Source organism: Strix aluco, chromosome W (genome assembly GCF_031877795.1).
Source record: "Strix aluco isolate bStrAlu1 chromosome W, bStrAlu1.hap1, whole genome shotgun sequence".
NCBI lineage: Eukaryota > Metazoa > Chordata > Aves > Strigiformes > Strigidae > Strix > Strix aluco.
Window position 1 is genome coordinate 37,987,540 of NC_133970.1, and position 13,719 is coordinate 38,001,258.

The 13,719-nt window shown below is 43.4% G+C and overlaps 2 protein-coding genes across 3 annotated transcripts in view; one reads left to right on the plus strand and one right to left on the minus strand.

Moving 5' to 3' along the window:
- LOC141917808 (uncharacterized) overlaps positions 1-13,719 on the plus strand; it is a 730,013-nt gene that overhangs the window by 322,841 nt on the left and 393,453 nt on the right. The window lies entirely within an intron of this gene.
- LOC141917612 (uncharacterized) overlaps positions 1-13,719 on the minus strand; it is a 32,501-nt gene that overhangs the window by 9,926 nt on the left and 8,856 nt on the right. Inside the window, exon 2 of the mRNA XM_074810947.1 lies at positions 241-273. Within this exon, the coding sequence (XP_074667048.1) occupies positions 241-273 (33 nt within the window). The remainder of the gene's footprint in view (positions 1-240; positions 274-13,719) is intronic.

A 13,719-nucleotide genomic window follows, 5' to 3' on the forward strand; every position in this document is an offset into this window, starting at 1 on the left:
ATATCTTGCTCTGAGCCACACACATGGTAAGTCCCTGCAAGCCCTGACTGGCCCTACACAGAGCAGAGCTTGACTTTGAATGTTAAATGCATACTTGAATTCACCAGGTGCTGCCTGGAACCAGCACATCATCCTTCCCTAAAATATGCAGGAAAGCCATTAACTCTGCATTTCATGTCTGTTGCTCTTCCTTGCCATCCCCACTCTCCCATCAAGGCATGTCTGTACTCCAGCACTTACTTGTTCCTGTTAAAAGTATTATCTTCCCAGCAGCTAGTGAAAAATTACAGAACTACAAAAAAGTTACAGTTCAACAATATCCATCCAAGTTGACTTCAAACATCAGCCCCAAGTGTCTCATACCCCATTGGTTTTAAAAGGTTATCAATATTAAAAGTAAGAGATTCCATTAAAAAATCATTAACCAGTCCCTAGTTTGCTATTTTTGCAGAACTATCCAGTCCTTTTTTTAACGTAAAACCCTAAACTTCCTCCCAGCAGGCCAAAAGCTGAGTTCATCCTTATCCTCATCCTGGGGGGGGACAACAGCCCTAACTATCATTTGCTAATTAGGAGGAGGTTTGGGCTCAGCTCCATGTGTCACCAGGTTTCTTTCATGACTTTGGGCAGAGCTATGCCACAGTGCTGAGATCTCCAAGATGGCTTAGGAAAGCAAAATGGCATTTCTGTGAAAGCATGGCTGCTTCCAGCACTTGAACTGTGATTTCTGCATGGTGCAGTAGTCATCTACTGCTTAGTCATCTCACCTTATACTCCATATGCCACACAGATGAGTATCTTTACCCTCCTCAACATCTTCTCCCTCATTTCTGAACTAGCAATCATAGCATTTCTTGGCCTTGCAGGTATACCGCAGGAGTAAAAAGAACAACTGTAGGTGAAGTGCTAGGGCTTGGACAATAGGCCCAAGCCAGAGTTCACCTATAGATGAATCCTGTATATTTTATAACTGATAACTATTGTACTAGTAGGTATTGTACTAGGTTATAACAAACCACCTATGCTGATGTAAAAAGTGCTAAAGTGTTGAAGTATTGAAGCCTGAACAACAGGCCCCGAGCCAAAGCTGCTAACTTAGTATGTAGTCATTAGCAAAATATGTATGCTCATTAATGAAAGATGTAGCTTAGATATCATATACTCATTGCTAATGATGAATGTAATGAAAACATGTCTATCCTGAATGTATCTTTCTTCTTCTCTGTGTAGGAGCAAGTTAACAAGGCCATGATGCCAGCTGTCCCGGCCTTGGGACCAGATGTGTGGCCTTGTTCTAAAAAGAACATGCATAAATTAGATAAGCAGGGAAACTCCTTTAGCTTCTCCCTTGAGCCCTGGCCAGGCTCTGGGGGAACCCAATGTGAGAGTGAAACCAGATGTTTCCGCTTAAAACAAAGGTGCCAGCTATTCTGGCTTACTGATTTTTAGGTATATAAGGCTGGACCCGCTCACAGCGACTTTGGAAGCCTCACCTACGGGTGGACGCACCGCGTAGGATTTCCCACTTGCCGGGACAGGCTCTCCAAATCCTCGCTGTAACCGGGGCTCCCCAGCGACTGCGGATCTGGATGATGGTAACGTATGCAAGTGGTGATGGATCTTTCTTAATCACTATTCTCTCTCTCAGGTAGTAATGATTTGATGCATTACCCTGTATTTTCCTATTTGTTTGCTTTAAGTGCACTATTCTGTCTTTTCTTACTGCATGTTTTCTGTATTACTCTGTTACATTATTTAGCTATCCCCAGTAAAATACACCTACTCTTTTCACTCTGGTGTCCGAGTTTAAATGGTATCCTTAATCAGCAAAACAGTAGGAAGCTTTCCACTTATCACGTAAGGCAAAAAAACTCTTCTGCCTTTTAACATATGACTTTGTCAGTCTGAGGACTGCAAGAGCAGGATCCACCTGACTGGGCACAGGATTCATTTCCCTAAGTGCTGCCATCCTGAACTACTTGATATGCCTCAGTATCATCTGGTTAAGACAGACAAGTATCATACACAGATCATGGGTACCAGGAAATATAGGTATTAATAGCACTGAACATAGATGTACCTGACTCTCACCATAAATGCATGTGCCTACAGCCTACTGAAACCCTCCATGCAGTTAGCTGAGCTTTAGTCAATACACTCCATGGGGACTAGCAGTTCTTTTCATCCTAAAATACATTTCTAAGCTACGTCAAATGAATCACATCCTAAAACTGCCTTTGTTTTTCCTGACTATAATAGGAGCTTGGGATGACCAGTTCAGCTGCAGGTATCTGCATGGTGGATGCCTAAATGCTGGTGAGAGGGCCAAGTGTGAAAACAACATAAGGAAGTGAGCTATGAATGTTTCCCCCTTAATATTTAATCTGCTGAAAGTGCCTATATTAATTCCAGTGAAACTGTCACAGAAACTCACATTTCCTGCAACCACTTGCGATTGAAGGGAGACAAAGCTACAGAATTTCATCTAGATTTCCAGTATTACTCCGGTACTCTTTTTTCTCTCTCATAGATGCTGTAGATGATCATCAGCAAATTAATAAAACATACTTTTGTGTGAATGAAAAAACATGTGCCAGCTTGGTTGCTGGTGTTCTGTCCACATGACTAGCACTCTCCTTTTTGCTAAACCTTCTTCCCACTTCTACCGTTAACTCTCCTCTCACAGTCAAAAGGAAGACAAGGCAAATCTGGGGAGTCATGGTATTTCTTTCTCCCAGTAACATTCAAAAATCGTCTGGGGTGAGGAGAGGGAGGGAGTTACATTTCCAGACAATATAAGAAAATCAGATACTTTAACATTTCTCCTAGAACTGAAAAAATTTAAAAAGCAACACAAATGAAATAATTTGAAACTATTAAAAGGAAATGCCCAGTTATGTAGCACGTAGCTTTTGCAAGTCCCTGCCACATGGCAAAGTGCTTACTGAGATTCAAAAACTCCTTTGATGACCCATGCAAAGGCTAAGAGCATTGACAGCTTCACAGATTGTCATGGTTTGAACTCGGCCTGTAGCCAATCATCATGTAGCCAGTCACTCACCTTCCCCCCCCCCCCCCCCCCCGGTAAAATAGGGGAGGGACAAAAAGGAAGAACTCGTAGGTTGAATAAAAAAACAGTTTAGTGATGGTAGCAAAACAACAGTAACAATAGAAAGTCCAAACAGGTAATACACAATGCAGTTGCTCACCACCTGGCGATCGATACCCAGCCCACCCCCCAGCAGTGATCCCAACAGCACAAAGATCCTTCCAGAAGCAGAAATGAGAGAGAATCCGCCTCCTTTATATACTGAGCATAACACCACATGATATGGAATACTCTAATGGCCAATCCGGGCCCGGACCTCCAGCTGTGCTCCCTCCCGGCTCAAGGAAAATTAACTCTATCCTGGCCAAAGTCCAGATCAGGTGCTCTGGCTATGCTCTCTCCCAGCTCAAGAAAATTAACTCTATCCCAGCTGAAACCAGGACACGGATTGCATACTAACACCCCAGAATCACTGTGTGAGCCACTCAAAACTTCCTCAGTTAGGCTATTCTGTAATCATCTGTCAGGAAGGTGATACAGAGAAATGACCACTTTCCGTGCAAATTATTTACTTATAGCAACGTATGATGATTTCTGAACGTTGCCTAAGAATCCTGCTTGCCCAGACTGTTCTGTGGATTCAGTGTAGCCTAGCAGACAGTTAGTGGATTGGCTATGATAAGAAAGTAGCAGGTAGCCCTGGGGTATGAAGTAAAAAGATAACTCACTGATAGCAGACTCAAAGCCCTCAATGGGCACTTAGGCAAACTAAGATAAGGGGAACTCGAACAAAAGGACACGGAGATACCATCTAGGGAGGATGATCTCAACTGATTTAGGAAGAAGACACCTGGACTTTGCTTCACAGCGCATGCCCTGGAAAGAGCGGACACCGTGAAGAAGACCACGTACTTCTCCCCTTGACCACCGAAGACCCTCACCCTATTTCTACTGCGCATGCTCAGACTATGTAAATGAGTTCCGAGAAATAATTATAATAATCACGCCTATTCCCCGAACTAATTGTAATAACCCGGCCTTTCCTAATGAATGTGTATGCTTTGGTGTAATAAATATTTGGCTACTTGCCGAGACGGTGTGCAAGCTTTGTGGAGAAATCCCCTTGCACCCTGGAATAAACATACCTGCTTTATAACTCTATCCGAGTTGTAGAGCTTGTTTCCGCGCATCAAAGGTGGGAGATAGGAACAGCTTGCATGACCTGAAGCATTTATTATTCAACATTACGTTATTTTCATGCTCTTCGCTAAGATGCCTGACCTCCAGGTTCCCCCACAGGGATGGCAGGGAACGGTGACAGGAATATAAATTGAAAAAATACTCATGTTTGCATAATTCAGCCCCTGGATGAAATCTGAGCGACATCAGGGAATCTAAGGATTGTTAAGAGAATCTTCCCTGTTTTTTAGGTTATATTTCACGCTTTGGTCATCTCACTTGGCTGCAGACTTAATACCACCTGCTATGGCAATAACAAGTACAGCTTACTGGGGCTACAGTTCCTGGTACACTGCTTTACTTGCTATGAACACTTCAGGAAAAGGAATTAAAATGCCTGCAAAAGAAATCTTCATTTGCTGCACCATCTGAAGGTTAGCAGAGAAACCCTCAAACAACAAGCAGCTAATGACTGGGTAAATGCCAGATTTCACTGAGTTGTGCCAGGGACGTATTTGGCCATGTGTTTTTCATTTGTACGTCCCCCATAAAGTTGAATCATCAGGTAAATTCTGTTTAATCAGAACCTAAGCCAGTACATGCTTAAATCAATGGGAGGCAATCTTGATTTCCAAGGGAGGAAGCAGAACCTGAATCACTTTATTGTCAATTCAGACTCAGTTTTTTTTTTTTTGTTCTCACAGCAAAATCTAATGTGCAAGTGGCTGTAACCTATCCCCATTACCATCTGTAATAGAGATCCTTAATCCAGCAACTGGCCGAGTACCCACAAGCTCTTTTAAAGCCCTACGGAAAGCTTAGAGCAATCCTGGGAAGCATCCAATATCATATTGGACTGATAAGTAGAAGAGCTATTTCAAGCTTTTTTCCCTATTTGTTACCATGCTGGTGAAGTGCTAAGGCTTGGACAATAAGCCCAAGCCAGAGTTGACCTATAGATGAATCCTGTACATTTTATAACTGATAACCATTGTGCTAATAGGTATTATACTAAGTTATAACAAACCAACTATTCTGATGTAAAAGGTGGGAATACTGAAGCCTGAGCAACAGGCCCTGAACTGAAACTGCTAACTCCGTATGTAGTCATTAGTGAAATATGCAGAGAAGACATAGCTTAAACATCATAAAACATGTCTATCTTGAATGTATCCTTATATTTCTTTATGTGTGAGCAAGATAACAAGGCCACAGAAACAGTTGTCTGGCCTTGTGACCTTGCTCATAAATTAACTAGATAAGCTGGGAAACTCCCTTAGCTTCTCCCTTAAGCCCTGGCCAGGCTCTGGGGGGAACCTAACGTGAGATGAAAACCAGATATTTCCGCTTAAAACAAAGGTGCCAGCTATTCTGGCTTACTGATTTTTAGGTATATAAGGCTGGACCCGCTCACAGCGACTTTGGAAGCCTCACCTACGGGTGGACGCACCGCGTAGGATTTCCCACTTGCCGGGACAGGCTCTCCAAATCCTCGCTGTAACCGGGGCTCCCCAGCGACTGCGGGTCTGGATGATGGTAACGTATGCAAGTGGTGATGGATCTTTCTTAATCACTATTCTCTCTCTCTCTCAGGTAGTAATGATTTGATGCATTACCCTGTATTTTCCTATTTGTTTAAGTGCACTGTTCTGTCTTTTCTTACTGTATTTTTTCTATATTATTCTGTTATATTATTTAGTTATTTCTAGTAAAATACACCTGCTCTTTTCACTCTGGTGTCTGAGTTTAATTGATATCCCTAATCAGCAAAACATAAATTGGTGTCAGAAGTGGGATCCAACAAAAATGCCATTATTTAAAGTGACCATTGGATGTTTAAAATTGTATGAAAAGGTACCTATTGAAAAAGGAAAAGAAACTACAAATTCAAGTAAACGAGGGTGGATTTCGTTAACTGCATGTAGAAAACAACACCAGAGTAAAGAGAGGCTGTTGTTAGAGCGCTCCCAGATGGAGCGACAGAGATGTGATTTGCAGAGTCAAATAGTGATGTTGCAATGCCAGAATAAGTTGCTTGCTGATAAGCTGGATACTTATCAGACAGTGGCGGAGAAAGCTGCGGTGCGAGTAGCACAATATAAGTATAGGAAAAGGAGAAAGTGTAAGAAAGTTCATGCGGTGATTGCAGAAGCGGGTGTGCAGTGGGATCCTGGTAGAGATCCTAATAGTGGGCAAGCTGTGAGGAAGGATATGATAGAGGATTATACACAGTATGAAGTAAATGATATAATTGAAAGATTTAAGCAGAGACCGGGGGAATCCTTGCTCTCTTGGATGGTGCGTTTGCAGGATCAGGGAGTGGCAGGGGTAACCCTAGATGCAGGAGATTCTAAAAGGTTTTTGATTTTAAGTTCAAATGCTTTTGTGCAGGATACATTTCGAAACAACGATCAGGATATTAATTTGTTAACACTGGCTGCTCTGGGATGTAATACCAAATATCCTCCAGAGAATGATTGGCCGGCATCTGACTGTTAGTGGTTTGCTTTGCGGGGTTGTAGACAGCGACTGAAAGAGGAAGGGATGAAAGCAGCTATTTTTGTAGGAGACGCTGACTTTATGATGTGGCATCCTTTGTCAGTCACTATGAGAAACAGAGTGATTCAAACCGTTCCACTGGCATATAAAAATGTAATCATGCCCCTTTGCATTAATGAAATGGGGGATCCCCTCGATGAAGTAATAGAAAAAGTGCAACAGTTACGTGACCTTGAAGAGTGGAGCCCCCGAGGGAGTGCAGGGAATCGAGATACTCGAGACAGCCCTAAAGGCAGTGAAAACAGGATTTCTCGTAAGGAAATGTTTACGGCTTTGTTAAAAGACAGCATGTCTCATGAAAAAATTTATGGTGTTCCAACTAACGAGCCGTGGCGAATATATACACAGAGAGGGCTGAATAAACCTAGCGAGAGAGTGCAGAGTGCTAAAACTAAGAATCCAGGGACAACTCAGCCTACGGCACCCCTTCTCGAACCTCAACGGGACCCTCCATCTGCCCACGGAGGGCCCCCCGTGAGTGGATCACCGGTTCCGGGGGTGAAAGAGGATTGGGCAGCATTTTCTGACTTGTACCCTTTGCAGGAGGCAAGGGAGGGGAATCAATATTATAATCAGCACATATGAATTAATGGCCAAGTTCCAGGGCAGTGAGTGCAGAAGGACCGATGGCCCCATGTAGAACTTAAAGTTTTTTTTTTTTTCCTTTTGTTGTTGTTTGTTTTTTATTGAGGACAACCGGTCCCCACAAACTATAAATACCCTAATTGAGACTGGAGCAGAGGCCTCCTTAATATATGGGAATCCCAGGAAATTTAAAAGACAACCTGTAATTATTACAGGTTTGGGAGGAAAATAAATTAAAACTGTACAAACACAAATGGAAATGAAAACAGGAAACCTCCAAAAATTATTATATTCAGTCATGATTGTCCCCATTCCTGAATATAAAATCATTATAGACATTCAAAAAAAACCTAACTTTAAATCTTTCTGATAGTCAGTATCAATTTGGAGTTAAACCCTGTATTAGTACCAGACCTGTTACGGTCAGCAAAGTAAAAAAATGCCTCCTGAGCAGATCCTGGCTGCAACTAAGTTAGTTACAATGAGGCAATATAGAATTCTGGGAGCACATGAAGAGATATCACAGACAATTAGAAATTTATTAGCTGTAGAAGTTTTGAGGTGGCAGTCTGGTGTGGCCTGTCAAGAAAAGTGATGGATCCTAGAGAATGACAGTGGATTTTAGAGAACTAAACAAACATACTGCACCGCTTGCAGCAGCTGTGCCAGACACTGTCACTTTAATAGAAGAAGCTCAGAAACATCCAGGAACTCGATACACTGTAATAGATTTAACTAGTGCATTTTTTACTATCCCAATTGCAGAAAAGCATTTGCTTTCACAAGGATGGTTGCACAGCCCCACTATCTGTTATAGAATTGTAGCTGAACACTTAGATGAAATACAGCTGCCTCCTCACACACAATTAAGCCACTATATAGATGATATTTTGATTCAAGGAAATGATGAGGAGGAAATACAACAAGTTCTTGAATTAGTGGTAGATCATATGAAACAGAAGGGTTGGGAAATTAACTCTGCAAAAATCCAAGGACCGTCTGAGACAGTGAAGTTTCTGGGAATTCAGTGGCATTGCGGGCATCAAGCCAGACCCACATGGCCCTGACCTGCCGACGCGGAAGTCTCGGACACAACTTAGACGACCAATGTGATCAAGTTGATGCCCCTTTATTAAAGGTTACACAGCAATTTATACTCTATCTCAAACTTCACGCGCCGCTATCTTGTTGCTAATAGGCTAAAGCTACTTGTTCACGCGCCCTTTTGCCCCCTATGATTGGTCCTGGTGTGGCGTCCACGCGACGCTCTCCCCCCAGGTAGACCCCCTGTTTTCGACATTCCAACATCTTTATCTCTTGGGCAGGAATGTAGTTTCTCAGGCCGTCTCGGCCTTGTTTTTGTCCTTGAACACAGCTGCAGCTTGTTGTTACAGTGAGGCCCCTCGGTTTGGATCGCTCATAATATGTCCGTTATTTTCCAGCCATTCCACAAATCCCCCTTTTTGTTTTTGAGCGATCCAGACTTCTCTTTTCTTAAACATTTGTTCACCCAGACTATTCAACATCCGTCACAAACACTGAAACAGACAGGGAAGAAGCAACATCAAGATTAGTAAACCTACTAGCACTATCAATACTCTTTTGACCAAGGTCTGCAACCAGCCCCTCATCCCGAGTCTAGTCGTCCAAGATAACAAGGACCACTGACAGGTCGTACAGGAATACCAGGCCATGCTCTATCCCCACAAATCGGAAAACGCTCCAGGTGGAAGTTTAAAGCCTCCGGTGGTTTCTACGGAGAATCCTCCTGTTTTCAAATTATTCCAAGAAGAATGCTCTGTCACATTTTGACAACCTACAAATAAATCTCAGCGACCATTCTGAGCTAACCAAATATGTCATGGGTCACCAAACCAAACCACTCCTGTGCCATTCACTGGCTGCAGCTGAGGAACCACATTATGGCAGTTTGGCATCTCCGTAACATCAACATACTTAACAGGTGTAACACTAGCCAACAAATCCAATTCTTGCAAGGGTAAAGAAGTTAACTGGTTTAGATTCTCAATGACTGTCTTTTGCCAAGCTGCATTACGCATGGAGGGCCAATTTAAAATGAAACAACTATCATCATCTGGTCTGGCCAATCAGGTCCACTCTCTGTTGTTTCCAATATCCTTCAAAATCAGTTTCATTTTCCTGCAACGGAATGCCAATTAAACAGGTCCTAAAAGGATCATCTGCTTGTTGTAGACTCAAACAGAAATCCTTTATCCCAGATGCGTTTGCCCAGGTTACCCAAATGGTTGCTCTGGGTTCGATGTCAAGAATCCCTTCATGGCTTAATGTGAGCCAAACCAGAACAAATGTGGCCCACATTTGACGTGTAGTCATCATTTCACCTTCCTTTCTCAGGTGTCCTGGTACACCTGCCAGCTTCGAGAGCCATTCTTTCCCAACACCACAACTCTTATTTACTATCTTATTGTTCTAATTAACACACTGCAAAGCCAAACGTCTACAAAGCTTCAAACTCAATTTCTGCTAGAATCCTTTATCTAAGGTTTTCAATTAAGCCTATAACTTTAACAAACTACTGCTGTTTTCTAAAAAATTAAGCCTGCCTTTCTGTAACTAAAAGTGGATTGCTGATATGTTGGCTCGTTGGCAAATTCAGACAACCAGCTTGCTTCAGTATAAACTTCTGAACTGTGATAAGCGGCTGTATTCGAACAGCCGTGCAAAACGACTGCAAGCCCAGGAAAAGACAAAAGGCTTCTCTGTTTGCTGGATGTAGTGCTGTTAGCAACGAGGTCAGAACCAGGTGCAGTCGATGTTCATGTCTCTGAAGTGCCTCAAAACACAGGGTCCTCCGTCCAGTTTGCAGAGGCCTACGTAGATGAATTATTACCTGTAAAAACACAAGCAGGAACCCCTGCCTAGGACCTGTGAGTGAGCCTAGTGCTCTGCGTCGTTCTTCCTGACTTCCCTTTTCCAGGGCCGCACCCATCGACTCGGTACCCATCTGACGCCGGTATCTGTAACAACACAAGCATATCCCCGACCGGTCATTCTTAGTTCTGCAGGTCCTCTCCATTCTCCTGTAACGATATCCCTGTATTGAACAAAAACATTATTGTCACATTGGTTTGTACCAGATTTCAAACCCAAACTATGTATTATTACTGGTGGTTCATTTCTATCACCTGTGAACCGCAAAAAATTTAACACATACACCGCTTTTGCAAGTCGCTCTGCAGCAGCCAAGACTTCTCCCCCTTTTTGTTTTTGCAAAAGCGCTTTCAAGGTTTGATGCGCTCTCTCCACGATGGCTTGTCCCGTGGGGGAATGCGGTATTCCTGTGATGTGACGTATACCCCAGAGTTGGCAAAAATGAGTAAATTTCCGGGAAGTGTAGGCCGGACCATTGTCAGTTTTGATCTCTGCAGGCACGCCCAGTGCCATAATTGCAGCATGCATATGTTTGATGACATGCCGTGCTGTTTCACCTGTTTGTGCTGTTGCCCAGAGTGCTAGAGAAAAGGTATCAATAGAGACATGCACATATTTAAGCCTGCCAAATTCTGGGATATGGGTCACATCCATTTGCCAGAGTTGTAAAGGTTGGAGTCCTCGGGGGTTTACTCCCAAACCGAGGCCTACTCCCACCTTCTGGCAATCGGGACAGGATTGCACAATTCCTCTAGCATCAGCCACAGGAATGTGAAATTGTCTGGCTAACATTTTTGCTGACTGGTGAAAAAACTGGTGTGACAGCCTGGCCTGTTCAAAGGTGTTAACGGCAGGGCCCGTCCAGGCTGGAGCGACAAGTTGATCGGCTCGAGCGTTTCCCAACGCAAGGCCTCCACATTGTTGATGACTGCGGATGTGCATAATAAAATATTCATCCTGACGTTGGTTCAAAAGTGTCAGCAATTGTAACAACAAAGTATGTAATACAGGATTTCGCACAGGTTTCACCATGCTGTTTTCCAGACGTTGTACTGTACCTACCACATACAATGAGTCTGATACTATATTAAGAGGTTCTTGAGACCAGCGTTGAAATGTCCAGATAACAGCTCGAAGTTCCAAAGTCTGTAAAGAGTCACCAGGCACTCCAGGGAGTAATTGATGTTCCCAGGTGTCCCCTTCCTTCCAGGTGACTGCAGCCCTTCGAGATTTTCGTCCAGCATCAGTGAAGACAGTTATCCCTTCTACTGGAACCTCTGATCGCAAGGGTAAATGTACAAACCGCTGATGGCATAATAATGACAAAAGCTTATCCGATGGATAACTATTGGTGATAGTACCTAAGAAATCAGCAATTGCTATTTGAAAGACAGTTGAAGCAGATAATAACCAATCTAAATAAAACTGAGATACAGGTATGTAGATGACTTCTGGTTCGATGCCTGAAATATCTGAAATTCGCTGCCTCCCTTTTATGACAAGCTGTGAAAATAATTCAGGACGTGTAACTACTGTGTTTCTGGGCTGAAAAGGGAGAAAAATCCATTCCAAAATTCGTAAATTTGGTTTTGTTTCACTCAACTGAATAATAAGCCCCAATGGGTGTTCACGTTTACCCCCAGAGTTAACTATCATAAAAGAAAGAGCTTTATCATCCAGTCGCCTGTGAGTATAAGTTGTCATGATTTTGTTGCTAATTACTTGTAAAGCTTGCTGTTGATCCTCATCCAGTTGACGGCGCTCCTGAGCTTGTACAGACGTGCCCAGGAGTGGCATCAAAGGTTTCAGATCATCGTTCGTAATTCCACAGATATTACGAACCCACTGGATATCCCCAATTAATCTCTGCGCATCAGACAATGTTTCTATTTTTGTGTTGATTTTAACCTTTTGAGGGCGAATCACTGCGTTTGTAATAATCCAGCCCAGATACAGCCATGGTCCCTGCTTCTGAATTTTCTCTGGTGCTATCTCTAATCCCCTCTCCCTGAGACTGCATGTTAGCTGGCCCAATATTGTCTCGCAGTCTAGTTGTTTTCCTGCCACTAAGATATCATCCATGTAATGATAAATGAGTAAATGAGGATACTGTTTTCGGATGGGTTCCAGAGCCCACGCGACGAAAGACTGACAGATCGTGGGTGAATTTTTCATCCCTTGCGGTAGCACCACCCAGTGATACCTCTTTGCTGGTTCGGCCTTATTAATCGATGGCACTGTAAAGGCAAACCTTTCAGCATCCTCTGGATGTAAGGGGATTGTAAAGAAGCGATCTTTTAGATCGATAACTACCAGATCCCAGCCTTCAGGTAACATTACTGGGGAAGGCAAACCAGGTTGTAAGGTGCCCATGTCACAGATAACCGCATTAATCGCTCTCAAATCATGTAACAGACGCCATTTCCCAGACTTTTTCTGGATTGTAAAAATTGGTGTGTTCCATGGGCTAGTTGAAGGCAGGATATGTCCGGCATCTAGCTGTTCCTGTACCAAATCATTAATAATTTGCAGCCGGTCCAGTTTTAGCGGCCACTGGTCGATCCATATGGGATCATCAGTTTTCCAGGTTAATTTTAGGATTGGCTGCTCTACCGTGGCCGCGCCTAAAAAGGCGAAGTAATCAATCGAGCTCCCATTTGACTGAGCAGATCTCTGCCCACCAGTGCCACAGGTGAGTGCATCACATAGGGACGTGTGGTTACTAGCTTGCCATCCGGAAACATAAATGCTATTGTGTCTCTGCTGATGGATGTGACTTGAGTTCCTCCAACCCCTAGAATTCCTGTATTAGCAGGCAGTAAAGGCCACTGACTAGGCCATAGATAAAGTGGTACAATTGTGACATCTGCTCCAGTGTCAATGAGCATTCGTAATTTACTCGTCTGTCCATTAGGGTGTCTCATCTCCATCTGCTCCTCTGGCTTCCCCCGACTAATGTCCAGGGCTAACAAAACATCTGGTTGTCCGGTGGACCCAAAGCCTTTTTCACCTCTCTTCTTTTGTTCTGCATTAGGCACTTTTGATTCAAATGGAATTAGCTGAGCAATTTTCGATCCCTCCATGATAGTCAAAGGAGGAGTAAGTGTGTATACCATGATTTTAATTGTTCCCTCAAAGTCAGCATCAATAAGTCCTGGGATGACAAAAATACCTTTTTTAGATGCTGAGGAACGTCCAATTAATAAGGCACTTAAACCATGTCCCAGAGGTCCCACCAGATTAGAATCAACCAGATGTATTGTAGTGTCTGTAAGTGTAATAGCTACTGCTGTTGCCAAGTCCACTCCTGCGCTTCCGGAGGTGGCAGCGGAGCAGCGGTCCAAGCACCCTGGACTTGTGTCGTCGCGCGAGGGCGGGGCGCTCTCTGCCTCCCGTTTCCCCTCTTACGAGACACGTGAGCACGACATTCTGAT